Source organism: Nematocida minor (assembly GCF_024244105.1).
Source record: "Nematocida minor strain JUm1510 chromosome Unknown 7888, whole genome shotgun sequence".
Classification (NCBI taxonomy): domain Eukaryota; kingdom Fungi; phylum Microsporidia; genus Nematocida; species Nematocida minor.
In genome coordinates, this window is record NW_026250379.1 from 1 (window position 1) to 25,705 (window position 25,705).

General features: G+C 40.8%; 16 protein-coding genes across 16 annotated transcripts; 5 read left to right on the forward strand and 11 right to left on the reverse strand.

Moving 5' to 3' along the window:
- Positions 1–215: 215 nt before the first annotated feature.
- NEMIN01_1783 (uncharacterized protein) lies at positions 216–1,940 on the forward strand (the record flags this gene model as incomplete). The annotated part of the gene is made up of 1 exon (XM_051477725.1): positions 216–1,940. One exon carries the CDS (start codon positions 216–218, stop codon positions 1,938–1,940), a length of 1,725 nt encoding a protein of 574 aa, XP_051333685.1.
- A 219-nt stretch (positions 1,941–2,159) lies between these two features.
- On the reverse strand, positions 2,160–3,146 carry NEMIN01_1784 (ribosome biogenesis protein BRX1; the record flags this gene model as incomplete). Its single annotated transcript, XM_051477726.1, has 1 exon — positions 2,160–3,146. One exon carries the CDS (start codon positions 3,144–3,146, stop codon positions 2,160–2,162), a length of 987 nt encoding a protein of 328 aa, XP_051333686.1.
- Positions 3,147–3,205: 59 nt separating this feature from the next.
- Positions 3,206–4,084, forward strand: NEMIN01_1785 (uncharacterized protein; the record flags this gene model as incomplete). Its single annotated transcript, XM_051477727.1, has 1 exon — positions 3,206–4,084. The coding sequence occupies one exon, from the start codon at positions 3,206–3,208 to the stop codon at positions 4,082–4,084; it is 879 nt and encodes a 292-aa protein (XP_051333687.1).
- Positions 4,085–4,128: 44 nt separating this feature from the next.
- NEMIN01_1786 (uncharacterized protein) lies at positions 4,129–4,872 on the forward strand (the record flags this gene model as incomplete). Its single annotated transcript, XM_051477728.1, has 1 exon — positions 4,129–4,872. The coding sequence occupies one exon, from the start codon at positions 4,129–4,131 to the stop codon at positions 4,870–4,872; it is 744 nt and encodes a 247-aa protein (XP_051333688.1).
- Positions 4,873–4,891: 19 nt separating this feature from the next.
- Positions 4,892–5,602, reverse strand: NEMIN01_1787 (uncharacterized protein; the record flags this gene model as incomplete). The annotated part of the gene is made up of 1 exon (XM_051477729.1): positions 4,892–5,602. The coding sequence occupies one exon, from the start codon at positions 5,600–5,602 to the stop codon at positions 4,892–4,894; it is 711 nt and encodes a 236-aa protein (XP_051333689.1).
- Positions 5,603–6,220: 618 nt separating this feature from the next.
- Positions 6,221–7,555, reverse strand: NEMIN01_1788 (uncharacterized protein; the record flags this gene model as incomplete). The annotated part of the gene is made up of 1 exon (XM_051477730.1): positions 6,221–7,555. The coding sequence occupies one exon, from the start codon at positions 7,553–7,555 to the stop codon at positions 6,221–6,223; it is 1,335 nt and encodes a 444-aa protein (XP_051333690.1).
- Positions 7,556–7,593: 38 nt separating this feature from the next.
- On the forward strand, positions 7,594–8,442 carry NEMIN01_1789 (uncharacterized protein; the record flags this gene model as incomplete). The annotated part of the gene is made up of 1 exon (XM_051477731.1): positions 7,594–8,442. The coding sequence occupies one exon, from the start codon at positions 7,594–7,596 to the stop codon at positions 8,440–8,442; it is 849 nt and encodes a 282-aa protein (XP_051333691.1).
- Positions 8,443–8,787: 345 nt separating this feature from the next.
- NEMIN01_1790 (uncharacterized protein) lies at positions 8,788–9,228 on the reverse strand (the record flags this gene model as incomplete). The annotated part of the gene is made up of 1 exon (XM_051477732.1): positions 8,788–9,228. The coding sequence occupies one exon, from the start codon at positions 9,226–9,228 to the stop codon at positions 8,788–8,790; it is 441 nt and encodes a 146-aa protein (XP_051333692.1).
- Positions 9,229–9,258: 30 nt separating this feature from the next.
- NEMIN01_1791 (DnaJ-like protein subfamily C member 2) lies at positions 9,259–10,206 on the forward strand (the record flags this gene model as incomplete). Its single annotated transcript, XM_051477733.1, has 1 exon — positions 9,259–10,206. The coding sequence occupies one exon, from the start codon at positions 9,259–9,261 to the stop codon at positions 10,204–10,206; it is 948 nt and encodes a 315-aa protein (XP_051333693.1).
- Positions 10,207–10,363: 157 nt separating this feature from the next.
- On the reverse strand, positions 10,364–13,063 carry NEMIN01_1792 (uncharacterized protein; the record flags this gene model as incomplete). Its single annotated transcript, XM_051477734.1, has 1 exon — positions 10,364–13,063. The coding sequence occupies one exon, from the start codon at positions 13,061–13,063 to the stop codon at positions 10,364–10,366; it is 2,700 nt and encodes an 899-aa protein (XP_051333694.1).
- A 422-nt stretch (positions 13,064–13,485) lies between these two features.
- NEMIN01_1793 (T-complex protein 1 subunit epsilon) lies at positions 13,486–14,967 on the reverse strand (the record flags this gene model as incomplete). The annotated part of the gene is made up of 1 exon (XM_051477735.1): positions 13,486–14,967. The coding sequence occupies one exon, from the start codon at positions 14,965–14,967 to the stop codon at positions 13,486–13,488; it is 1,482 nt and encodes a 493-aa protein (XP_051333695.1).
- Positions 14,968–15,014: 47 nt separating this feature from the next.
- Positions 15,015–15,644, reverse strand: NEMIN01_1794 (uncharacterized protein; the record flags this gene model as incomplete). The annotated part of the gene is made up of 1 exon (XM_051477736.1): positions 15,015–15,644. One exon carries the CDS (start codon positions 15,642–15,644, stop codon positions 15,015–15,017), a length of 630 nt encoding a protein of 209 aa, XP_051333696.1.
- Positions 15,645–16,282: 638 nt separating this feature from the next.
- NEMIN01_1795 (uncharacterized protein) lies at positions 16,283–17,920 on the reverse strand (the record flags this gene model as incomplete). The annotated part of the gene is made up of 1 exon (XM_051477737.1): positions 16,283–17,920. The coding sequence occupies one exon, from the start codon at positions 17,918–17,920 to the stop codon at positions 16,283–16,285; it is 1,638 nt and encodes a 545-aa protein (XP_051333697.1).
- Positions 17,921–18,537: 617 nt separating this feature from the next.
- On the reverse strand, positions 18,538–20,184 carry NEMIN01_1796 (uncharacterized protein; the record flags this gene model as incomplete). The annotated part of the gene is made up of 1 exon (XM_051477738.1): positions 18,538–20,184. One exon carries the CDS (start codon positions 20,182–20,184, stop codon positions 18,538–18,540), a length of 1,647 nt encoding a protein of 548 aa, XP_051333698.1.
- Positions 20,185–20,729: 545 nt separating this feature from the next.
- Positions 20,730–22,811, reverse strand: NEMIN01_1797 (dolichyl-diphosphooligosaccharide---protein glycosyltransferase; the record flags this gene model as incomplete). The annotated part of the gene is made up of 1 exon (XM_051477739.1): positions 20,730–22,811. One exon carries the CDS (start codon positions 22,809–22,811, stop codon positions 20,730–20,732), a length of 2,082 nt encoding a protein of 693 aa, XP_051333699.1.
- A 413-nt stretch (positions 22,812–23,224) lies between these two features.
- On the reverse strand, positions 23,225–25,120 carry NEMIN01_1798 (heat shock 70kDa protein 1/2/6/8; the record flags this gene model as incomplete). Its single annotated transcript, XM_051477740.1, has 1 exon — positions 23,225–25,120. One exon carries the CDS (start codon positions 25,118–25,120, stop codon positions 23,225–23,227), a length of 1,896 nt encoding a protein of 631 aa, XP_051333700.1.
- Between the last annotated feature and the right edge of the window lie 585 nt (positions 25,121–25,705).

Consider the following 25,705-nt stretch of genomic DNA (forward strand, 5'->3'; position numbering starts at 1 on the left):
GTCGATAATAATCGAGCATTCTTTATGGCTTTAAAAGCGCTGGAGCCCTGTCACTTTTACTCCTAAGCGCCAAATTAGAGTTACTCCATGCCTATCTAGCTCAGGCACTAACTACTGCAGTATGTGCCATCTTCCGTCTCCAGAGAATCTTTTCGCAGTAAAAAATAGCACAGTGTTTCCGGCTATTTCATAAGCACATAAAAAATTTGTTAGAAATGAAACTGTGTCCTCTGCTTGAGCAGTTGCTGAGAAAACACAAACTCATAGGAACGCCTGCAAAAGCGATAAAGATAGAAGAAGAAACGAAAGAAAGCATACTTAGATCACTAAAAAGCGATATGTTCTTTGCTGAAATAGAAGAGTGCGAAACAAAGGGAATTTCTCTGTGCTATGACGAACTAGTAGAGTACACTCTTCCAGCAGCGAGCAAAAAAAGTAGCACAGAAGAAGCAGAGCACATCCAAAAAGAGCTAAAAGTAATATTTAGAGAGCTAGTGCATTCTTCCTATCTGTCAGTCCACGGGGATAAGTACTATCTCCACATAAAGTACAATGAAGAGCCAGACAGCGTCCTTGCAGGACCCGTGAAGGCAGCAGAAAATGTGGAGGATATAAAAGAATTTAAAAGCCGATGGGGAAGTAAAGTAGAGCACAGAAAGTTCAACGACGGAAAAGTGAGAGTGTGTGTGTCGTTTACAGAGAATGAGAACACAGTAAGATACCAGCTACTGAGCAAAATATTCAGAATAAAAACGGTTGAGGATAAAAAAACAGACAATACCGAGAGAGAAGGAAGAATTCTCACTCCAACCGTTCCTGCAGATGTAGTAAACCATTCATACAACGAAGCAAACAAGAAGAAAGCGAGCGAAGCAATCCTCAGAGCACTGGATTCCATCCGAGCAACATTCCCCATCAGCATACTTGAGTCGCTTTTCACAGGAAGCTACCAAAGAAAAACAAGAGCATCGATAGAGAACAGAACAAAAATTTATCTGAAAGTGGGAAGGGGCCACAGCTGGCCAAAAGACAACAAAGTGCTGTCAGATGCATCGATAACAGCCTTGAACGGGGTGCTGGGTAAGTCATTGGAATACTTCAATAAGACACAGGGCATATCTAAAGACAATACTCTCTACAGCAATCTGTACGGAGAAGACTTTGAATTTATTTTTGATGTCGAGGGAGAGCAGAAGCTGCAGCAGGATAAATACTATCTGATGAATTTTAGAACAGAATACGAAAGGTTCTTCCAAGAAGTTTCAGAGAAGAACAAGGTGTTTCCAAGGCTCTGCGCGCTCATTAAAAACCTTCTGCACGCCCATGGAATATATCCACACTATATAACGGATAAAGCTGTAGAGATAATCTGCTACAGAACGGGCTACAAAGCAAAAACTCTTGCAGGCGGTCTGAGGGCTGTGATCTCCACACAGTACGCACGGGGATACACGTTAGACATCAGACGAGGAAAGAACAAAATACGCTCTAAAGAGACAGGAAAAATAGAAGTAACACACAAGCTTGGAGCATACTCTATCAGTCTCCCAGATGAGAAAATATTTAGCCAAATGAATGATGTGTTTAAAAATTCTCTGAAGCATATAGAAAGCATCGCGGGAGTGACGAAAGATGGAGAAGTTTCTCCAGTGTTCAGAGAAATCTTTATTCCAAGTGTGGAGAATGTAGATTTCTCTCTGAGCAGAGTTCCTCTCCAGGGCTACCAGGAGATATCGCACTACAACAAGCAGCTGGGCGGCAGTTATGCAGGAGCAGACGACAAAAAATGTCTTAATTCTCTAATCCAGATAGGATGCACCCCGTACTTCTGCCGGACAGGCGTACTGCATGTGCAGGTGGGCAGGGCAGAGAATGCAAAACTAGCCATTGGTGCATCGATTCTTCTGACGGGCATGAAGTTCATAAAAATAAGGAAGTAGAGGAGTCTCTTCTAATTCTCAACTAAATGCAATGCGTATATATCAGCTAGAGCAGTGAAAGTTTGAATAAAAGGCATATAAATAATTTAAATACCATTTCATCCACATCAAAGTCTTCAATGCGTACACAAAAATAAAAATGATGGGTTCGAAATAAAAACAAACATTTCAATATTTAACGACAATAAGTAAAGTAGTAAATTATATTTAATGGATCAATTACTTTCTCTCCTCCTCTGGCTCAATGAATCTATTTCCTCTTCTATTGTCGTCAGGAGCCACGTAGTTGTCGTCTAAGTCGCTTTCTCTGGGATGCATGGTGAATCTGGGCCCGATTTCATTGACTTCGTACCATGGGACCTGGTCTGATGCAAGAATGGCTTCTATGTTGGGGTCTACGATGTCTTCGTCTGGTTTGTGGTTCTGCTCTATTTCCTCCAGCTTTTCGTCTTCTTTCTGCTCCTGGTTCAGTCTCTGCTCTTTCAGGGCTCTTTCAGCAACTATTTTCTCTGTTTCCTTTGTTTTCTTCTGGATGTGGTAGAATCTAGCGATTATCTGGTTGTCCAGAATGAAAAAAGATGCTATTTTGTCTGTGTAGTCTGTTGTTCCCTGGGGCGCACTGTCGGATTTCTTCGTTGTATTGAACATTTTTGTAAGAATAGTTCTGGCTCTTCTGAGGCCTGTGCTGTTGTCGAAGTCGTGTGTGAATACAGTCATCATTTGCGTATTCGAGAGAGGGTTGCCTGTGAACTTCAGCTCGCTCATCGTGTAGACTCCTGTTAGAATGAACTTCATGACGTCGAATTTATCTTCGCCTGTTTCTGTGATATCTTTGGAAACTAGCCACATAATGGGGGCAGGGCTCTTTTTTCTTGTCTCTATGACGAGCACATTGTCTGCGTCTCTGAGATCTGCCATGTCGGATATTTCGCTCAGAGTAAATCTCTCTTTCAGCTTTGAGTCTCTCAGAATGTTCTCTGGGAGCAGAGAGGTTAGGTCGTTCAAAAGCAGTCTGCACGTGAGCGGGGACTTGAGAGAAAGAAGCATGAGTGTCTTTCTTGGGGCGCAGTTGATCTCTTTTATTTCTGTTTTCTTGAGAATCTGCTCGAGCTTGCTTTTTACAGCAGATGTGTCCTTGTCTGATGGAATAGTTTCATTCTGAGCTGTTTCTGTGTGGGGCTGGATGGCTTCCGTTCCGTGGTTCATTAAAAAATTTTAATTCACGGATTTATGTTATAAAAATTTAGCCAACAGAAGAATAGCCGATGCTAGTGGAGGTGTTGGATGGAATTGGAGGGTGTCTGATATACATAGAAAATGAGGAGTATTCGGAAGACAATTCAGTCATTGCCGCACTCTTAGCTAACGAGCATAAAATATACAGAGAGAGTGCATATACCATAATAAGGACACAGAACATATTCAGCACACCGGAAATCACATCGCTGGAGATGAAAATAAACAGCGAGCTGGAGGACAGGATGAAGTCAGTGCTGAAAAAGATTGCGTGTCTCTGCGGATGCACAGAGCAAGAAAGCAAAACCGTGTTGAGGCTGCCAGCAGAGGGCTGGGAAGAGCTCGTGGACATGTGGTCCTGCCACAATAGAGAGTTTGGGCACTTGGTGGAGCAGGAGATGAACCCAAAAAAAGACGGTGTGCTGTACTCCACGCTCCATCTGATCATGGAAGCAGAAAGAGCACCAAAGTGTCTTATCGCCAGAAATAACTGCGATAGCCTAGAATCAGCGCCAAAAACTTTGAAGATCTTCTACAATGAGATAAAAATGTGTCTATCCGATGAGTATTTGCTGTTTCACTATCTATACGATCTGTTCCAGATCAGACAGGAGATAGAAATAGCGGCAGAGAAGATGTACACCATACGGCTGCTCGATATAACATATACCTACCATGGAAAGATAGCACACAGCCCTCCCTTGGATCTTTCTCTGAAAATAGCATACACTAGCAGACCTATTGGAACTGAAAATGCAGAAAACCCGAGCAAACCAAAAGAAGAGAGTAAATGCAATATCAATGCATACTACACTGATAAGCTCATAGAAGTACTGCTGAAAAATAGCATAGGAATAGAAATGGGCGGAAGAAGTGTTTCTTTCATTCGGAAAGTGCGCACGGAATAGCTCTGGAGTATTTTTGCTATTTTATTCGCAAATATTTTAGAAAGATGGAGAAGTACACAGAGTTTAGCGACTCGGTCACAGGAATAAACCCGTACATACGAATTATAAAGTACCAGTTCACTATTTTCAACATGATTGTAAAACTGACTGTGTTTAAAATGCTTGTGTCCCTGCCTGTGTTCCTGTATAAATATGCCGCAGGATCGTTTGCTTCTGTGAAATACGAGAACAGAGAAACAGAAAAGAAAATAAAAAGCAGAAAAATCTTCCTATCAACGTACTCCTCAATATTTGACGTGTCTCTATTGCACAAAATACTAAAGTCGCCAAGCGTCTATCTTCTAAGGAATGGAAAGATCTTTGCAGTCAGCAGACACAACATGATAAAGCCAGCAGATAAGTCGGAGATAGACAAAAAAGTAGAAACGGGAAGAGTGGTGGTCTTTATGATGGCAGGAGGAATAACAAACGGCACAATATACACCAATCCATCAGAAGTTCTTGAGGCCGTAGATGTGCAGCAGGTTCTATCTTTGAAGTACTCACCAGACGCAACGTATGATATAAACCTCTTTGACATCTGCATACTCCCGCAGTTCAGCAGCCAAGTAGTTGCATTTCTCTACCATCTTTTCTACTATCTTACCATCCCCAGGGTGCCTGTGTGCACAGTCTCAGCAGCTGACACCCTTGAAGATCTCTCGGAGAAAACAAGGGTAGAAATATCTAGAAGCATTGACTCCAAAACAACCGAAAAGTTTTTGAAAAAGTTCAGCTTTGCAAAATAAAATAAAAATGATGATTTAGTTACTTATCTGTTATGTTCTCAGCCATTGCATCGTACGCGTCGCCAAAGAACCCTCGCAGGGACCCTGTTATCCCCAGGGCTATCTCTGAAAGCTCTGAAGACGTTATGTACCTTTTCATCTCATCATATGTTCTACTGGTGGCCTCGGTGAACTCGTTCTTGTACTTTTCTTCTTCCTCGAGGGTTTTGCTTGACTCTATAATCTGCCTTATGTCCAGGATTTTCAGTCTATTGTCGTCTATGTCCATGGATGCTTCCTTTGTTTCTTTTATTAAGTCGATGACCCGAAGCATGCCCTCTTTGAACTGCACTCTAGATGCTGACACTTTCTTGAGGGAGTAGGAAAGGCCTTCAAACTGCCGAGCCGCTTCGCCGGTGGTGCTGTTGGCAATGGCCAGCGCAGATCCAGAGAAGACCCCAAACACATCAGGCTCTTCCTTGGACACCTCTGTCTTTGTCTTGTTCTGTCTTTTTATCGTATCTTTTACTATCTCCAAGCCAGAGGAAAAAGTGTTTGTTAAATTCTCGTACAAAGTAGAAGCCGAGAACGCTTGGATAAGAGCTTGCAGCTCTATCTCCATCATTTTAATTGAGTCTCTTGTTCTTTTGTAGGTCTTTTCTGCTTCGGTGTACTCTTCTGTGTGTTTTGTCTTTTTGTACTCTTTTGTGAACTTGTCCTTCAATCTTGTTTTGAGCTTTGCATAATCCATTATTTTCTTTTCTTAAAAATCCTTTTATATTTACTCCTTAATAATAATAATAATTAACACGTGCCAGCCACTAGGAACAAAACAAGCCAAGGATGAAGAACCAATAGAGTATGCTAGGAGCAGTACAAGGTGCGCCACCATCAAGAATATCTGCAGTTCAGAAGATAGTGCCATTCTCTATACAACCCAGTGGATGTAGATGTTTATATTACCATGTATAGCGAATTAACTACTGTTTTTGCGACTTAGCTCAAGAAATAATGGAGGCATTCTCGGACTATTAATTGAAATTTTTCTATGAGCAGGAGGCATTTCGAATATTAATTAATTTACCCAAGTTAATTAATAAATTATTTCATTTAGTTAATTACTATTCTCCTACGCTAGCAATATTCCAAACAATTGTACATTCCATTTATTTACTAATCATCTAAAAAGGAAACTGTCTAAATTACTTACACTTTACACTCGTAAGACAGTTTATTCTTAGTGCTTCTCTATGATACTGTAACATATTGCAACGACAAGTATTTGGTTATATTTATTCTTTTATTCTACTAAAAATGTTTCGTAACTAGATTTTCCATTTCTGTGCGTTTATTATTTTGCAGGCTGTGCCTACTTTCTGTGGTTTATTCTTTCCTCTACCTTGTCCAGCTCCGAGTCATTTGACTTTTTTATTTCGCTCAGCAGGTTTTCCAGCTCTTTGAACTTTTTAGCCATTTCCTCTGTTCTTTTTTGCATCTCCTTGAAGCTTGTTGCTGTTTTGTTCGATGAAACTGTGTCTTCCATGTCCGACACCGATGCATCATCCACCGCGTGGGAAAAAGAGATGGGAATGTCTGTTATGCTTTGCTCTCTCTCTGACTCCTCGGTTTCATCGGGTATTACTTCAGGCTGCATCGGAGTGTTTCTGCGCACACTTGCGCTCTCTCCTGCAGGCAGATCTTTTACTCTAGCAGCGGGCTCTGCTGTCTTTGCTTTTTCTGTCTGTGCTTTTGTTGCTCTCACATGGCCTGCCCTGCTTTTGCTTGTGGCGTATGCCTGTGTGTCATACTCTTTCTTTTTGTTGTTGATTGCCAGGTACTCCAGTCTCTCTTTTTTCTGCATCTCTGATCTGGACAGTTTGTCCATCTGTTTTATCAGCCCTTCCATCTCTGTTGTGCAGTTATTCAGCGCCTTCTCTTTCAGCTCTGCTCTTTTCTTCAGTCTGTTGTACTGTATCTGCAGCACTTCATGCTCTCTTTTTATTCTTTTTCTGTCATAGACCGCTTCTTCTTCCTGTGCTTTTATTTTTTCTATTTCTTTGTCCTTGTGTTCTATTATGCTCTGAAGCACCTGTTTCTCTTCTTCATGAATGTCTGTCTCTTTATTGCTTACTTTCTTATCTCTCAGCAGCTCCTTAGCCAGCTTCTTCTGTGCGTCCAAAGCTGTCTCCAGCTCCAGTACTCTTTTTCTCTGCTGCGCGAACTCTTCTTTTTGTTTTTTTATTTCCTTGGTGGCTTCATTCAGCGCCTGGTTCAAATATTTTGCTTCCATTTTCGCTGTTCTGTACGACGTGTTCACCTGCTCCAGCTGGTTTTTTATCGACACTTCTGACACCTTTGTCAAATCTCCCTCTTTTCTCAGCTCTTTGTTCTGCTCTGCAATGTTTTCTATCATTTTGCACAGAACGGGCGATATTTTGCTTGATTTTACGATCTCACTGACCAACTCAATGGGAAACTGTTCTGTATTCTCAGGTTTTGCCGTCTTAAAGAACGCCTCCAGCTCGTCGTACTGCACTGTAAGCTGCTTTAGCAGGGAAATAGCGGTCTCCACTGTTTCAATGGGAAGGTCCTTTTGTTTTTCCGAGTGCTTTACCTTTTTGTTCATGAGCTTTCTGATGTCTTCTTCGACATCCGTGCTCTTCTCTTCCGAGTGAAACTCTGCTCCCTCCCGTGTTTCTTGCATTTTACAAAACGTGAAGCCACAATAAAAAATAATCAAAGATGAACATCAAAGTGTGGGGGACCATGAAAATAATTAAATTAATGCTGGCACTATCTATGTGCGCAGGAGCGTACTACATAACGTACCTTCCCACTCGCCTTGCGCGGTATCTAAAAGAGAACAAAAGAAATAAAGAGCTAAAAGACTACAGAAAAGCAGAAGAGTTTTACTCTTCTTTGAAAATCACGTCCAATCCATTTAAAAACTCCCGCCTTGTAAACAGCCCGGGGTTCGCGCGGCTGGTGGGGGGCGTGAAAGAGAGAATAGAGAGCGGAGACATCCAGGGCGTCCCAGACGCAGACCTGGACACAATGGACAGCATCATCGGAAAGTACGAAGCGCAGGTTTTGGCAAACAAGAAGGACTGCGGGATAGCTGATCTCTTTCCCTCGTTGAAGGAGGCGTATCTGAAGGAGTTCATGCACTGTGTGCAGATGCACATACGGGACAAGTACATGAGCGCAGCAAGAAAGATGAAAATGGAGTCTGTGCAGATAAAAAATGTCATGCGAACTTTGAAAAAACAAAAAATATCAAAAGAAAAGATCGAAAGATACGTCGAGAACCTGAAAGAAATAGAACAGCACTTGAAGATGCTGAACATTTCAAACATAAAAAAAGAGAAGTACATCCAGCACAAGATAGAAAGAATAGGAGAAATAGAAGGGAACGTTTCGTACCTAGAGATCTTTCAGACACTCCCAGCAATAAAAGCAAAAGAAAGCAAAGAGTTTAAAACAAGACTGTTCAGGCTGCACACCATCCAGTACCTTGAAGAGTTTGGCAGCTACTGGAGCATTTTATTCACCAACACAGTTGCATCTACGCTGGTAGAGCTGTTAATATAGCTTGTTTTTCATTACCACGAGCACCCAAAAGAAAGCAGCATCAACATCTATCTATGCAGCTGGTGCTCTGCACAGCAGCTAGTCTTACATAGACTCTATGCTGCTTTTATCCCTGATTTGAGTGGTCTTTGCGGTGCCAGGATAATGACTACTGTGCGACTATTAATAAAGAAAAAACTAAAAAACTTTCTGTCTCCGTATTTCAGTCTTTTACTGCCAGTTTTATTTTCAATGTATGTAAGTGATCAGAGGCAGTGTCTAACGCACCCGTGAATGGAGAGAAGTACTGATGTGTCTGTAAAAGTAAAGTAAAACTTTGCGTCCTTGGTATTCTGACTTTACAATTTATTTTCTTATTCTTTCCATGTACTTTAGTATTAAATACTTCATTCTCTCGAAGAGATAGCATGTTTCCTTTACTCCGTAGATCGGCTTCTGTTTTATCTCGTACGGCTCCAGTATCTTTTCAATGTGTTTATTCCAATTGTTCTTGTTGAAGCCAAGAGTGGACCCAAGAAAGACGGGCGGGTACACAAAGTCTTTGTTTATGTATTCGTGAATCAGCAGAAGCTTTTCCTGCTCCTCCAGGTTGGCAGACACACCGAGCTCTCCAAAGTGTCTGTTTAAAACGGCATTTCTTGCTTTTTTCAGCTTTTCGTGCGATTTTATGATGTCAACAAGCCACTCGACCATTGACTCGTCGTACGGCTCGTAGTGTATGTTGTCCATGTCTTTGCTCTCTTCCGTGTCCGTACTCACAGAGTGTTCGACATCTTCAGCTTCCATATTAAAATAAAAAATTTATCAGAAGACAGAATGAGTGTGACAAGCTACACCGGCCAAAGAACGTTCAGAGACATGCCAAAGAAGCAGATAAAAAAAACACAGGAAAAGATGAAGTCGCCAAAGGAGCTCTTTTCAAAATACTCAGTGGATGAAATAAAAGACTGGAAGTCGTTAGATCTCTACTACTTAATGGGGATAACGCAGGAAGAGACAAAGTCGTACACAGAAGCAGACTACAAGGACGCGTTCAAGAAACAGGCCAAGCTCTTCCACCCAGACAGGCTGCTGTCGTGCAAAATAGAAGATGGAGGAGCCTCCTTCATCGCCCTGACAAAAGCGCACGAAACCCTTGGAAACCCGCACAAGAAGCGCCTCTACGATTTCATTGCCTTTGATGAAAGCATCCCCATAGACAAAGAATATACAGCCGAAGAGTTCTTCAGTACGTTTGATGAAGTATTCGAGAGAAACCTTGCATTCAGCACAAAGCCGTGCTCGCTTTCTCTTGGTGATCTGAACAGCAAAGACGCTGAAATAGTTTCATTCTACAAATTTTGGCAGAGCTTTGAGTCAGTCCGCTCTTTCGAGTTTTTGTGCAACGATGAAGACTACCAGAGCAGAGAGATGCGAAGACATGCAGCAGTGCAGAACAAAAAGATGCTCGACGAGAAGAAATCAGACGACAACCAAAGAATAAGAAAACTGGTTGCCCTCGCCATAAAGCACGACCCCCGTGTGAACAAAGAGAGCAAATCGAAGCCAAAGGAGAATATAACGGTAGACGCAGACGGATGGAAGAGCACAGAAGTAGACGCCCTGACTAAAATAGCAGCAAAGACACCAGCGCGCACAAGAAACAGATTTGAAGTGGTATTCTCAGCGCTTTCCCGATTTGCTCCATCGCGCACAAAGAAAGATGTCCAAGCAAAACTTCTAAAGATAGATGCACTCCTGCAAAAGACACAGGCTAAGAAATAAACAAAATTAATTCCAGTTTCTATTCATCTCCAGGAGCCGGAGAGTCACTGTTACGCCAGAGAGTGCTAGCACATTTACAACTGCCAATTAATTGCCACAATCAGATAGAAAGATAATCATTTATTCAGTTGTGCTTAGTGTTCACTGCTTGCTCAGACTATTCTTCTACGGTTTTTGTGGCAGACCATTCGATCATTCCCTGCTTGTTCTCCTCGTAGAACCTGTTCAGTATCTCGGCAATGTCTGATCCCTTCTTTATTGCAGAGACCCAGGCGTCCTGTACGTTTTCTTTCTTTTTGAAAAACTGCATGACCTCTTCGATGTTTTCTCTCTTTCTTTGCGATGCAATGAACACCTCCACAAACCTTGCTACGTTATCGCGGGTTGTATCAAATATCTTAACGATATCTGCAAAGCTCTCTGCAAACATTCTAAAGGTTTTTCTCTGCTCCTTTTGCTGCGCCAGCCCAAGCACCATTCTCATTTTATCCTGGTTTTTGATGTACGGGTTTCTCTCTGCGAACAGCTTGAACACGGCATCTACCTCGTCCTGCGAGTGGGATATAGCTGATATGGCAAATAGCTTCTCGTTTTCATTTGCTGTTTTGCTTTTTATGATCTCGTAGAGGTAGTCGTACGCCTTCTTTCCTCCGTACTTAGCATAGGATGCGTACATGCTTGCCTTGTAGTCTTTGTGCACTTTGGAGAGCTCATTCGCCTCTGCTAGCCTGCATATTTCCTTCTGGATTGGGGAGTCCTTTATCTGTGCTAGCGCGCCTACTGCGATTATTCGCAGCTTTCTCACTTCGCCATCGTCAGGAACTGTTGTAAAGCTGTTTACACCATCGAGGTATTTCTGCAGGAGATTCGATAGCTCTGTGGACACTGCTAGATAAATTTCTTTGTCATCTATGTATCTCTTTGATAGCATTGTTAGGTACCCTGCCACCAATCCTACAACAAATGCTCTTTCATCGCTTTTCACATACTGCATCATGTTCAGGGCGTACGTTGCGCTCCTGTGGCCGTCTGTAGCCAGACTGATTATATCTCTGAATATCCCGTATCTCTCAAACTGCGATAATTTGTCAGACTGGAGAAGGGGGATAATGTGCCAGTTAAGGACATCATCAGAGTACTCAACCAAATAGAAGCCAGTTGCATCAACGTTGAACAGAATGTGGCCCTTGTCGAGGTTAAGGCGCATTTCCTTCCCTGGGAAGAGGATAGACTCCTCGTGCGCTCCTCCATCTGATGTGAATCTCTTTTTAGTCAAAAATATCATCCATTTTTCGTCTCTTTCTGACTCTGTCTCTGCGGCGTCTTTGGAGGGAAGGTACCGCGTCTGTGTAAGGACTAAAGAGCTATCCTCTATCTCCACAGAGATTTTTGGATACCCTGCAGTGTCGATCCAGTTGGTCATTGACTCTGTTATTTTTCCGTCTGCTGAGTCCAGCTCTTTCCACAGGTCTTTTGTCTCTGTGTTTCCGTACTTGTGTTTTTTGATGTACTTCTGCAGGCCTTCCTTGAACTTGTTCTCTCCCACGTACTTTGACAGCATTTGGATCATTGATGCCCCCTTCGAGTAGGAAATCGCATCAAATATTGAAGATATTTCACCAGAGGACTCAACCCGTACATTTATTGGATGCGTGGAGAGTTTACCGTCCATTTGCATCCCTCTGCTTATGTCGCTCTCCAAGAACTCCTCCCACGGGTTGTACATTAGGTTGATGTCCTTTGCCATGACAGCTGTAGCTAGAGTCCCTGCCCATGTTGCAAATCCTTCGTTCAGCCAGAGATCATTCCACCACTTCATCGTCACGAGGTTTCCAAACCACTGGTGGGCCAGCTCGTGGCACACTGTCTCTGCAATGTACAGCTTTTGCATCTCTGTTGTGCTTCCTTCTCTGTACAGGAGAGACGAGGATCTGTATGTGACAAGTCCCCAGTTCTCCATGGCGCCTGCTGAGAAGTTCGGGATGGCCACCATGTCAAGTTTGTCCATTTGGTACTCTATTCCAAAGTACTCGTCGAAGTACTTCAGGCACCTTACAGCTACGTCAAGCGAGAACTTTCCTGTTTCTTTCTGGCCCTTGGGGGTGTACACCTTTATTCTTTCCTCTTCTACAAAGTCAAGCTCGCCAATCACCCATGCCACAAGGTATGTGGACATAACAGGAGTGGGCTTGAAAGTGTGCGCAGTGTACAGAACATTATCGTCGTAGCTTGCGTTGTTCTTTATGTACTCAGAGTGTGCTGTGCTGTTTTTCAGCGAAGAGTTGGACAACACTGTGTACTTAGTAGGCGCTACGATGGAGATGTTGAAGGTTGCCTTGAACTCAGGCTCATCCCAGCAGGGGAAGGCAAGTCTTGCAGAAGTAGCTTCAAACTGTGTGGAGTAGATGTATCCTGCTGCATCCTCTCCCTCTGTGGCATCGCTCTTGTAGAACCCTGCCATGTCATCAGAGACATTTGCGTTGTAGAATATGTCAATAGCTATCTTTGTTTCAGCCCCCATTCTTTCTTTTGTGTTTATGGTTATAATGGAGTTTGGGTTGCTATTTCCATTCACTTTCTCAATCGTGTCTTCAGCCACAGGAATGTCTTCACTCTTTCCTTTTCCGTCTATCTTGGACACTTTTACTTCCGTAATGTTCAGATTCTTTGCGTGCAGGGATATTCTATCTGTGCTCTTCAAGACATCTGCAGTAATTACTACGTGCCCTGTAAACTCAGAGGTGCTCTCCTTGAGCAGTATTTCCAGGTTGTAGTCCCGTGGTTTTATGTCGCCTGGCAGTCTTAGACCCTGAGAGTTATTGGAAGGAACAGCTTCGTCCTTTGTATTCATACACATAACACAGAAAAAAAAATTACATATATATAGGGCTAATATCAACAACTCTCTGTTCCTAGATAAGTTCATGAAAAACAAACAAAGCGAATGCTAAATATTGTTTGTTGTTTGTTGTGGAGTCATAGAACTGCAAATTATTCGAAAGACTGTTGCACCGTGCATATCGCTTACCACGTTTAGATTTAATTAATTTACCAAATAATATTAATTTATTTCCAAATATGCACAAATATTTTCTATTTTGAGCATCCTTCGTTTCACTCTCTGTTGCAGAGTGTCTCCAGCAAACTAGTACAGATTTTGAGCAATAGGTAGTCACTACCATATTCAGAAATACAACCAGAGAATAAGTGCAAAATAAATGATGATTCTTTGTTTGTGCAGACTTTTGAATAAGCGGTAAAACAAAAGCAGTTTATTATTTATGCCCCAAAGACATCGTCAATTCTGATGATAGACTTAGCCGTCTGTGTGGCCAGGATGTACTGGTGCTTCTTCGAGTACGCACCTTCCCACACGCCCTCTGCTATTCCCTCCGCTATCTTAGTGATCGGATCTTCTCCCATGTTCCTGGCGAGTGCCATGGGAAGCTCCTGCAGCGCCTTTGAGTATCCGCGGCCAATTGACCCGGGCATTCCTTCTTCCACCGCAGCAGCACAGAGCATGTCAATGCACCCTGCTCCTTTGACTACTTTTGGGTCTCTTATTACATTTCTCACTGCGCACAGAACATCCCGTATGCTTCTCTTCGTTTCTTCGATGATTGCTGAGGTTCCTCCTCTGACTAGGATGGTCACTGCGCTTGTTTTGTTCTGGTTTCTTATTCTCACACTTCCAGCTTCCTCTACGACACATCCCGTGCCCAGAGACTCTTCTGAAAGATCTTCAAAGCGCGAAACAATCTGTGCGCCTGTGTGGATTGCAGCCATTTCCAGCTCCTGTGCGCCAACCCACCGCACTGCAGATATTCCCGCCTGCATGAGAAGAGAGTTTGCCTCGTCGTCAAATCCCCACTGGCACAGAACAACATTTGCGCCTGATTTTTTTATGGTGTCGATCATTTCAAAGAATATTCTTTTTTCGTACTCTGAAAGCTCTTTGAACTCCTCGACGGAGGACACATTCAGGTCGTGCTTTACCTTTACCTTGGGCGGCTCAAAGGGGCACGCAAGGATTGCTATCTGCGCATCAGGTATGCTTTTCTTCATTTGGAAGTGGCTGAACTCTTTTGCAATGTATACGCCTTTGATCAACTCACTCTCTCCTATTTTATTCTCTCCTTCTATCTTGATGAGCTCCAGGTTTGCCTCTCCTCTGCTGTCCCTCACAGACTGCACTGCTTCTATTGCTATCTGTATGTAAGTGTCAATGTCTCTGCTGACCACTTTGCTGCTGAGTGTGCTTTGTGCTACTTTTTCCATTGTGCTTTTTAAGTCTTCGTCTTTTGGAAGCTCTGAGTGTGCGTCTATCACGCCTAGGGCTATTCCCAGGGCCTCTTCAAACCCTCTGATTATTTTCAGAGGATGCATCCCTTTCACTGCGAGTTTCTTGGCTTCTTTTAGCAGAGATGCTGCTATTATCACCACACTTGTGGTTCCGTCTCCTATCTCGTCGTCCTGTGCTGTGCTCAGCTGTGTGATCAGCCTGCCCATGGGCGTTCCCTCAATGTCCATCTCTTTCAGAATGGTTGCTCCGTCGTTCGTTATGATGACCTCTCCATCTGAGCTGACAATCGCCTTATCTGCGCCAAACGGCCCAACTGACGTGCTCAGAGTGTCGACTATTCCGCAGAAGTTGTCTATGTTTTCGATAAGAATGTTCTTTTCTTCTGTTTTCTTTCTTGTCTCTTGCTCTCGTATTAAAACGTAAGGGCGCCCATACTCATCGCAGAAGTTGTATGACATAAAATTAAAAATATTTCCGAATAAAAATTTATTGAGTAGTTAAAACACTAAAGGTCTTCTTTGAACTCTGCGCCCTTCTCTGCCGCGCTTTCGTTGTTTTCGGTGCTTTCATCTTCCAACGTCTTCAGCTCTTCTTTATCTTCATCCGCCGCCTGGCCATTGGCTTCTTCATTCTCCTCTTCATTTGCATCGTAGTTGTAGTCATCGTGCAAGTTTACGTGCTCTCCTTTCTCCTTCATTCCATTAATAATATCCCTTAGGAACTTCTCAATCTCTTTCAGCTGTTCTTCTTCGTTCTCCTTCAGTGGAATTATGTCTTCTTCTCTTGCGTGTTCTTCCTCAACTTTTTCTGCCAAAGGCGCGTCTTTTCTCTTCTCTTTTTCCGTGTTTATTTTTTCCTTTATGCTGGCGTATGCCTTCTTGGCCTGCGGTATTACTTTTGTATATCCAAATGTGTTTATTTTTGAGGCAAAGTTCTTTGTGTGCTCTTTTATTTTGCTGCCAAGCGGTGCAATGTTCTTTGCCATCGTGTTTTTAACGCCTTGAATTCCGCCCATGCTGTTATACAGTCCGCACGTCTTCCTTTTCATTTCTTCCATGTAGCTGGCCAGTCGCTCTGTGGTGGTCATGCACGCAGCAAACGACACAAGCAGCGCTATAAAAAGGACTTTTCTCATTAGTTCACAGAAAAATTTAAAAATAATAAATACTTAATTATTCTACAGGAGGCAGATAACATCTGATGATGCAAAGAGACCAATTGCCAAGAGACACTCCGTACTAGCATCCACCTATACAGATGCATCTATTTGTCTTCAGAGCATCTATCTATCTTTTTAGACACTTGCTACAGAAGAGAGCTAATTGCGCTATTTCTGCGAGCATCCGAACTTAAGCTAAAACTATACAAATTATTTCGCTGTAGAAGAAAAGTTGACTGTACTTTTCTTTGTCTTCCATAGCTAATAATTGAAAAATAAAAGCAAAAATAAAATTCTGCTTATTGCATACACTTATATTTATTTTCTTTTTATTTCAAGTGCACTTTTTATAGTATAACTAAAAGTCTTAAAATCTTATATACATAAACAAAGAGCGCTCTATGCATTTGTTTTCTTGTGCTACTAAAATGGTTTATACTGTGTTAACAAATACTAAGAAGTCAAAATTTACCTGTGAAAAAAGACACTATAAAACTAAAAGTAGATAAAGATATTTATTGTTCTCTCTCATTCGTCGTGTTCTATAAAACTTATGCTTTACAGACACGATAACCGTAATGGTCTAGAGAGCACATATCAGATAATTGAATGCGCTAATCATTCTTTAGCTTTCCTGGTCTTGCTGCTTTAAAGTCTGACGAACTTGAGTTTTGCGCAGACTCGTTTGAATAGTGGTTATTAAGCGTTGCTGCTGTTGCTACTCCCAGAGCGACAGTGCCTGTGAATATTGCTGCAAATTTTCCATTTTCACTAATAAGTCTTTTAAATAAGGACTTAGGCTCTGCTTCTGCTTTCTCTTTCTTTTTTTCTAATTCTTTAGTTTCTTTCTCTTTTAGCCCTTTTAATTCTTCATTTCTTTTATGCAATTTTACTGTTTCTCCTGTTTTTATTTTCTGTGCATTTGCAAATGCTTTAATTTTTTTGAATATATATTTTATTTGCTCAGGATATAGATTATCTGAGAAATCCTCACTGTTTTGAAACATACATCCAAAAATATAGTTTCCTATATATTCCTTTTTACCATCACACTCTAGCAGGTATATCTCATTTTCAATAGTATTGATAGCACATTTTACTCTTTCCATCTCCTCTGTCTCTTCCTCTTTTAGCTGAGAATAAAGCGCTTTCTTGTCTTTCAACTCTTGTAGACATAACTCTTTTTCCTTCTCTAGCTTATTTTCTTTCTTTTCTGATAATTCTCTAAAATACATACGAGAATTTCTGAAGTTTTTATAAAAATCATATAAGTTGGTGCCTATGTTTAAAACCTTTTCTCCATCTTTTTCTTCTAGAAGTATATTATTGTTTATCATGTATTCGACCATATTAATTGCGTTGATTTGCACTGATTTTTCATATCGAACTACTTCTAGATTATTTCTGATAGAATATATTATTCCTAAGTCTTCTCGACTAAATAACTTATGAATTTGTAAAATCAAATCATTCTTTTTCTTATCATCAGAAGTGCGCTCCATCTCTTTGATTAGCTTGTTCAACTCTTCGATTTCTTTCTGTTTTTCATAAACAAGCCTTGTTCCATAGTCTATTAATAGAACATCCGTATTTTTATATGTTTTAGTGTATAGATCACTTAAACTGTAGTGTTTCTCTATTAATGAGACCTCAAAATCGTCCATGGATTTTAAATCAGCTAAAGCAGAAAAATAATAGAGATTATATATATCTACTCTTACTGCAGAGGCCTGTAGAAAACTTTCCATGCTAGAAAAGCCTGTGCTGTCAATCTCTAGTGTATATGTTCTGGTGCTCAGGTCCGCATTCTCGTCATCTGGATCTATATTTTCTAGAGGCTTATCCTTATCAAACTGCATATTTATTCCATGCTCTGGCCTGTATATGAGTGAATTGGGCTTTATGAGTTCATTCGATATTATAACAATCATGTTTTTTGACATTTTATCATTATTATTCTTTAATGCAAAACATAACCCGCGTATAGTTTCTAATCCATATTGAGTATCTATAAGATACTGGCATATGTCATTTATAATTATATCTAAAACAGCTTTGTTTTCCTCTTCGCTGTACTCACTTTCTATTTTTATATTATCACTGAGTATAACTTTCAGCTTTTTCAAAAATCTTAGTAAATTGTCAAAATCATACATATCTCCTATACCTTCAATATAGTTTTTATCAATAGATTTGCATGCATTCAATACCCCTTCCATGTCTATCTTTAGCTTAACTTCTCTCCTGGCCATCCTGAAAATTTTAATTGCAAAAAATAATTTAAAAGATCAAGGGCTTCCCAAGGCGGAAAAGCTTTAATTTTTTTATATACTTCATAATAAAGAGTGCTATTATTGCTCTTACACAATTAAATATTTTTTAGCTGTGGATACACCCTCTGAAATTGGCTTAAAGAGTCTCAACCAAAGAACTCAGATTTAAAGACTGAAATAAGAAATAGAATAGGAGATTGACTTCCTAGGATATGATGTTTTAACTTAAAGCCAATACATTCCTTGTCTCTCTGGATTCTATAAAGTATAGTATAGATTCTCTTCTCTCTGAATGGTAGCTGTAGAGATAACGAAGATAAAAAGCATAAAAGTGGCCCCTATATGCAGTAGATTGTCCTGCAGAAAGCTAGAGAGCTGCTTAGATTCACTTAGCAGTGAATGCATTGCAGAGACAATAATTAAAAAATTCTTCATTAAAATGCAACTTGAAAATATTAGCAGAGCAGCAGTAATTAATATAATAGCCACAGTGGTAGAAGATCCGTAAACTTAAGAATAATTTATTCCAAATGCCAGCTGACTAGAGTTAGATAGCTCAAGACATATTATATTCTTTAATGTTTCTCAGCTGGTGGCTATTGCTGCTCATGATATGATAATGCTTCATTATTGTTCAACACATTATGAACATCTGCAACAGTCATCGTGCTACTCTTCGAAGACTGATTGAAAGCTGTTATTGTTACTCCTGTTAGAACAAAAGCACTTGTCAATAGTCCAGCAATACCTTTTTTAATGGGTTTTATGTCTTTCAAGAAAGAACCCGTAGGGGCTTCTTCCACTTCCATTTCCTTTACTGGCTCTACTCCATCTATTACTACTTTGATGTCTAGTAATTTTGCAATTTCTTTTATCTTCGTTAGCAAATACTCATTTTGGACTGGGCTTAGTTCAGATAAGAAGCGAAGGTGATTTTGAAGTTCACTAGTACTTTCCCATTCTATGTTTTCTCTTTTTTCATCAAATTGCAATGACCTTAACTTCTTTTTAAAAGCATCAAAAGAAATATATGCTTTTTGTATCTCTTCTTTCTTTTCTCCTAATATTTTATTGTAGGTCTGAGGGTCAAGAGTGTTTTTATTTTTATTCTCCCATTCTTCTAAGTTCCCTACTCTCTCGTTGTTTTCATTGGTCTTTCTTCTGAAAAGAATTTTATTTTCTCTTATTTCGTCATAAAGTTTAATTGACTTTTCTTTTATTATTTCACTCAAACATGCATCACTGCTTAAGTAGTCTTGTTTAAAATTGCTTAAATCTGCTTTTATCCTCAGAATGTTTGGTCCCCCTTCTGTTTCTTTCAAGAGTGTAGTGTTATTTGCCATGTAATCCAATGCTCTAACCATGCGTTCGTATATATTTTTCTCGTATGTAATTTCCTTTATATTGTCAATAACGGAAATGATTATGTCCAAGTCTTCCTGAATAAATGCTTCCTTAATTTCTTTTTCTATACTCGTTCGTTCGCAAGAATCGGCTTCCATTCTTCTGATTCTCTCAATTAGCCTTTCAAAAGTATAGTTGTTATCGTAAATCAGCCCCAACCCGTAATCTAAAAATGTTACATTTTTTTCTTTCAAGTCATACAACCCCTCTAATGTGTAGTGTTTTTTTATAGACGAATATTTTTTTAAATCATCTCTTGGCTCTAGAAGAAATAATAGATAATTAGCATAAGTAAAATATTTTTTACGCAGATTCTCTTCACTAAGCTGAAGTGCATTTTGTAGCTTTGTATCATCAATCTCCAGAGTGTATGATGTTCCAGTGCTTAAGTATGGACTATCATCATCCGGGTATAGAGGCTCAAATGATTCATTCATGGCAATCTTTCTATAAATACCGTGCTCTGGTCTGTATATAAATGGATTTGGTTTCATAAACTTATTGATTAGTTCGATCGACTTAGATTCAATTAAGTTATCATCTTTACTCTTTAGTGCTTGGCCTACCACGTACATCTTTGATTCTTGATACTCATTATCTATAAGGAACTGAGACATATCATTTATAATTATGTCTAGGATGCGCTCCTTCTCTTCTTTGCTATGATCACTTTCTATTTCTAGACTATCACCGCCAAATATGTCCTTTAGTATAACCAAATAGCTTGGTTTTATACATTGTGTATTTAAAAAATCTGCATCATATCTACTATAGATAGATTTGCATTTCTCTACTATTCCTTCCACGTTTACCTTTAGCTTAACTTCTCTCCTGGTCATCCTGAAAATTTTAATTGCAAAAAATAATTTAAAAGATCAAGGGCTTCCCAAGACGGAAAAATTTTAATTTTTTTTAATATACGCTTCTAGCAAAGAAGAGACTAGTGGAAATGGTGTTCGATCAAGTATTCTTATAGTGTTAAATAACATGGCACAATTATATACTATACACTCTTTGAGACCAGAAATAGCAGAATGCTGAGAATAAGAGACAACAATAAATACTTATCATCCAAATTAAACTTATTTGAATACTATCTAGAATGCAACTGTCTATGTATATAAGAATAAGATACTGAGTTGATTAAAACTATTCTTACTTCTGTGTAAATTAAATGCTAGCAAAACTGACAATGGCAATAGAACTATTAATCTTCTTAATTTATGTTGCAGAAGTCTCTATGCAAATAATTTAATTTAGTGGTAGTAATTTAAAATAAAAATATAGAACAGAGTGTACTATTTTTGCTTCATAGTGTGTGCAAATTATACAATAAAAATTCTCCAATTTAAATATTTACTTTTGTTTGTAAGCTATATACTTTTTATTTTATTACTTTGTAGAGTCTTACTATTTTATTTGATGACTCGTGGACTAGCTGCAGATTAGAGAGTTTTATAGAGTCGCTATGTCCATAGAAACACAGCTTAAACAAAAGTGATTCTCTAAGTGGTGAAGAAATGCTGACTGGCACACCATCAAGAGTTTGTGTTCTTATGTCCATGTCTATTACGTCTTGGAAATTGTGAAAAGTTTTCTTCTCTGTCTTGTAGTAGAAGCTTTCTGGATCAATCTCTTTGTTTTTCTCCTTAGCTATCTTTGCTATCCACTGCATCTTATGCAAGTCAGATAAATTATACTTTGAAGTGTATCCACATACGGTGTATATGTAGATATCTCTCTTTTCATCGGGAACTATTCTCTTCAAAAACGGATTGTCTCTGGACACATTCTCTTCTGGAGAAACAAACAGATTGGCTACTTCTGATATTCGTTCATAATTATTTGTGTTGTTGTCTATTACCGTAGATAGCCCTGTCATTCCTGTTATTTGGTATCCATAGTCCCACCAGCTGACAATGACTGAGTTTTTTTCTAGATTGTGCTTCATATACACAGCACTCTCTCTAAAATCGTCAACTATTATTTTGCTGTTATTACTTATCCCCTGCACTGCTATTATAACCTGTGTTGATTTATTGTAGACAGTGCACAGTGAAAAATAGACATGCACTGCCATCGATACTGCAGCTGCTACCTTTGCAGCTGTCTTTACGAAATATTTCATACCTTCTTTTTTCAAGCTTTTGCTTCCATTCGATGCATTCAGTGCGTAGAGAGTGTTACAGAACAAATCAGACGCAAATATCGATAAAAATGGAGCTAGAAGGAAGGCAAACCTTTCCATGCGCATGAATAAAAAGGACGAAAACACAAGGCTTTCGAGAATAAAAAGATCTATACTTCTATTTTTAGAATCCTTCCGTATCTTTTCCATCCCATAGACTATTAAAACAGGAATGGCACAAACCATGGGACCACACAGAGCAATTGCCTGAGAGAGTGCAGGCGGCCTGTGCTCAGTAATGGATGCAACAATCGGATGTGCTGCTTTCTTTATAAACAAGTTGTAGAGTTTGCTCTTCTTCGCAAGATGTTTCAAAACTTCATTCATTCTCCCGTTCTTCTCTATCCCATAGATTCCACCGAGAGATAAAATAACACCCGTACACAAAATAAATAAGTACCGAATTTTCCCTGTTTTGTCAGCTGTAAATATTCTATACATTACCTCCATTGAGAAGCAGTGCGCTATCTTCAAGAGATTCATGGCTCTGCCTGCCTTCAGAAAAGGAAGGATACTCTCTACACACATATTCACTAAAGTGTTCACAAAAAGCATTCTCCAGCTGCTGAAAGTAAAGAATGAGTGTCCATACAGCAGAACATCAGTAAAAATGCTCCCGCCCCAGGACGCCCTGAATATACTCTGCAGCAGAAGAATAGCTGCAAATATTTTATATTTTTTCCATCCTCCTCCTTTTTCTCCTTCGCTCTTTTCCTTTATGTATAGAATATACGTGTAGATAATCGACAAAGAAAGAAGCAGAGAGAGACTCTCGTAGTCATATGCCCCTGCAATGGTCTTTTCAAAGAGGCCTCCAGACAGACTAAACAGAGCAACTGCCACTGATCTCTTCACAGCACTGTGCGATGTAAATGTAGCTGCACATATTTTCCAAAATATGAACAAACATCCTAGGTATAGGAGAATGGGTGTAGTGCAGCAGACTGTGTAGTGGCTTATTCTGATGAACCTGTGCAAAAAAAAGTGAAATAAGTTGGAAACAACGAAGAGTACAGGATATGTTGTAGCAGCAATGTCTCTCCCCTCTGGTATCCATGTGCTCCTATCAAACCAATTAAAATACTTCATTATTCCATTGCGCCACATGTACTCTGAGCATCTGTAGTTGAACCACGGGTCGAACTCATTGATAAGCACGCCGTACCGCACAATAGGGCGCAGTCTAAGCGCAAGAGTATACGCCACAATGGATGCACAGACTGAAACCATCCCGTGCTCGTAGCGAGACAGATGCACTGAATTCTGCTTGTACTTCATTGACACTAGCAAGCCGACTAAAACTTTTATTGCTGCTTCATTGATTTGCTAATTAATTTTAGAATTTATAGAACATTGGCAAATAAATGTTACTGCTCGCACAAATTGCTCTGGTGAGCTAATACTGCAGCAGGAGAATACAAAAGACAGGTGAATATAGTCAATATCCTCTCTGCAAACAGCATATCTCTTAATTGCAGAAAAGTAGAGCTTTTCCAAGAAGTTAAAATTGAATGAAGATTGTCTGCACAATCAATGAACCATAAAGACAAAGTATGTTAAACTTTCTAAATATTTTTATTTTTACTTTCCGCATCCCGAATAACCGCATCAGCACAAATACCGCATACCCAATCCGCGCAAAGCAATACAAACACAAACTTCCAGATAATATTTATTAATCAGTGGGTTCTTCAGTTAACTTCCTCAACTGTTGGCTCGGCAGCAGACGGGCCGGATGATGGGCCTGCGCCAGAGAGCTTGGAGAGGTATGGGGCAAATGTTGCCTCAAGAGCCTTCTTCTTCTCGGTGTACTCCTCTGCGGTTCTGTTGAGAGGAGAGGGCACGGCCTTGAGCCATGCTTCTCCCTCGGAGACCTTAGCGAGTGCTTCACTCTGCACGCTTGCATCGAGCTTCTTGAACATCTCCCTCAGGCTGTAGAGGTACGTGTCAATGTCGGTGTATGCTGTGATGATGACTTTGTTCTTCTCGTCCTGCTCCTGGTACTTGATCGCCTCCTCCTGCATTCTCTTGATCTCGTCCTGGTTGCTCACAGTCTTGTCCTTGGTGATGGTTATCTCCTGCTCGCTTCCCGAGGATGACTCTGTGGCGGAGACAGAGAGAATACCGTTGGAGTCTATGCTGCACTTCACCACTATCTCTGGCTTTCCTCTGGGCGCGGGCGGGATGCCTGCGAGGTGGAACTCTCCGAGTTTGTGGTTGTCTGCGACCATGGCTCTCTCTCCCTCGTATATCACGATGGATACAGCGGTCTGGTTGTCTGCGTAGGTGCTGAATGTCTGCGTCTTTGTCGTGGGGATTGTTGTGTTCTTTGGAACAATGGGGGTGAATACTCCTCCAGCTGTCTCAATGCCCACAGAGAGAGGGATGACATCGAGGAGAAGGAGCTCGTTGTTTCCTTCAACTGCGTCTCCGTTAAGGACTGCGGCCTGGATGGCTGCTCCCTGGGCCACTGCCTCGTCTGGGTGCACGCTCTTGTTCAGGGCCTTTCCTCCGAAGTAGTCGGAGAGCATCTTCTGCACCTTTGGGATTCTTGTGGATCCACCGACAAGGATGATCTCGTCGATTTCGCTCTTCTGGAACTTGGAGTCTGCGAGGGTTCTCTCCACGCAGGGCATCAGCTTGTCAAAGTACTGCTTGCAGATCATCTCGAACATTGCTCTGGTGATGGTGAAGCAGAGGTCTTCTCCCTTGTAGAAGGAGTCAATGATCATCTGGGTGGAGGAGGTGGATGAAAGAGATCTCTTTACGTTCTCAACCTGGGCCTTCAGCCTGCTCATTGGTCTGCCCTGAAGAGCAGAGTACTCGATCTTCTTTTCCTTGGCAAATGCTCTTGCGTAGTGTTCTGCTACAGTGTGGTCTAAGTCTGATCCTCCGAGGTGAGTGTCTCCACCGGTGGCCTTGACCTCAAAGAAGCCTTTCTCCACGGTGAGGATGGACACATCGAAAGTACCACCTCCAAAGTCGAAGACAAGAACTTTCTTCTCGCGGTCTCCTGTGGCCTGGTCCATTCCGTATGCCACTGCTGCTGCAGTTGGCTCGTTGATGATTCTGAGCACTTCTAGGCCAGCCATTGTTCCTGCCTCCTTTGTGAGCTCTCTCTGGTTGTTCTTGAAGTATGCGGGGACGGTAACTACGGCCTTGCTGACAGGGGCTCCAAGGTACTCCTCTGCACAGTCTTTCATGTACTTGAGGAGCATGGAACTAATCTGCTCTGGGTAGTATTTAACCTGCTCTCCGCCCTTTGTGACTTCTATCATTGGCTTGTCGCCTGGGCCTCGGACAACGGTGAAGGGCCAGTGCTTGATGTCCTTCTGCACGTTTTCGTCGTCAAAGCTGAGACCGATGAGTCTCTTTGCGTCGTACACGGTGTTTGCGGGGTCGTTTCTTGCGTTGTTTCCTGCAGTTTCTCCGAACAGAAGCTCGTTCTCTGCGAAGGCAACGATGGAGGGGGTGGTTCTTCCTCCAGACTTGTTGATGATTATTTCAGGCTTTCCGTTCTGCATAACAGCCATGCATGAGTTGGTTGTTCCTAGATCAATTCCTATTGCGTATTCTTTTTTCGCCATGGTATAAAAAAAAGTTTGCTAATTTATATTTTTTTACGTCTGGAAATTTCTGTTTTTTTCTCTGTTATTATTTGTGTAATAAAGTAAATACTAGATGGTTTTATTGGTGCTTTAATTTGCTTAGAGGAGAGCAGAGTATTTGGAGTGCAGGGTTGCCTATATCGCAGTAGTAGAAGTAGTGCAATGGAAAGTCTGCAGTATATTTGAGTTGGGCAATGAAGGCTTATTGTTTTTCTGGCTACAATGACAGTTTAGAATCTCTGTAACTGTTAATCTTCGCATAGTAATAATGACTGAGCCACTTACACGCATTTCTTACCATTTAGTGCTAATTTGCATGGTTAGATCTGAGTGCCTATGGTATATTGGTAGATGTATTCTATCTGCTTGAGTTTTACAGCTTCATTATTACCATTGAGGAGTTCTATTGCTGTGGGGAGAACAAGAGTTTGTTTTTCTGTTTTTAAGGAATAGAATAAAATTGTATGTGTGCTGGCAGAAGAAGCCATTGCAAAAAAAGAAGAAGAAAAAAGAAAAGAAGAGGAAGAGCGGGAAATGGCAGATAAGAGAAATAACCCCTTCTTA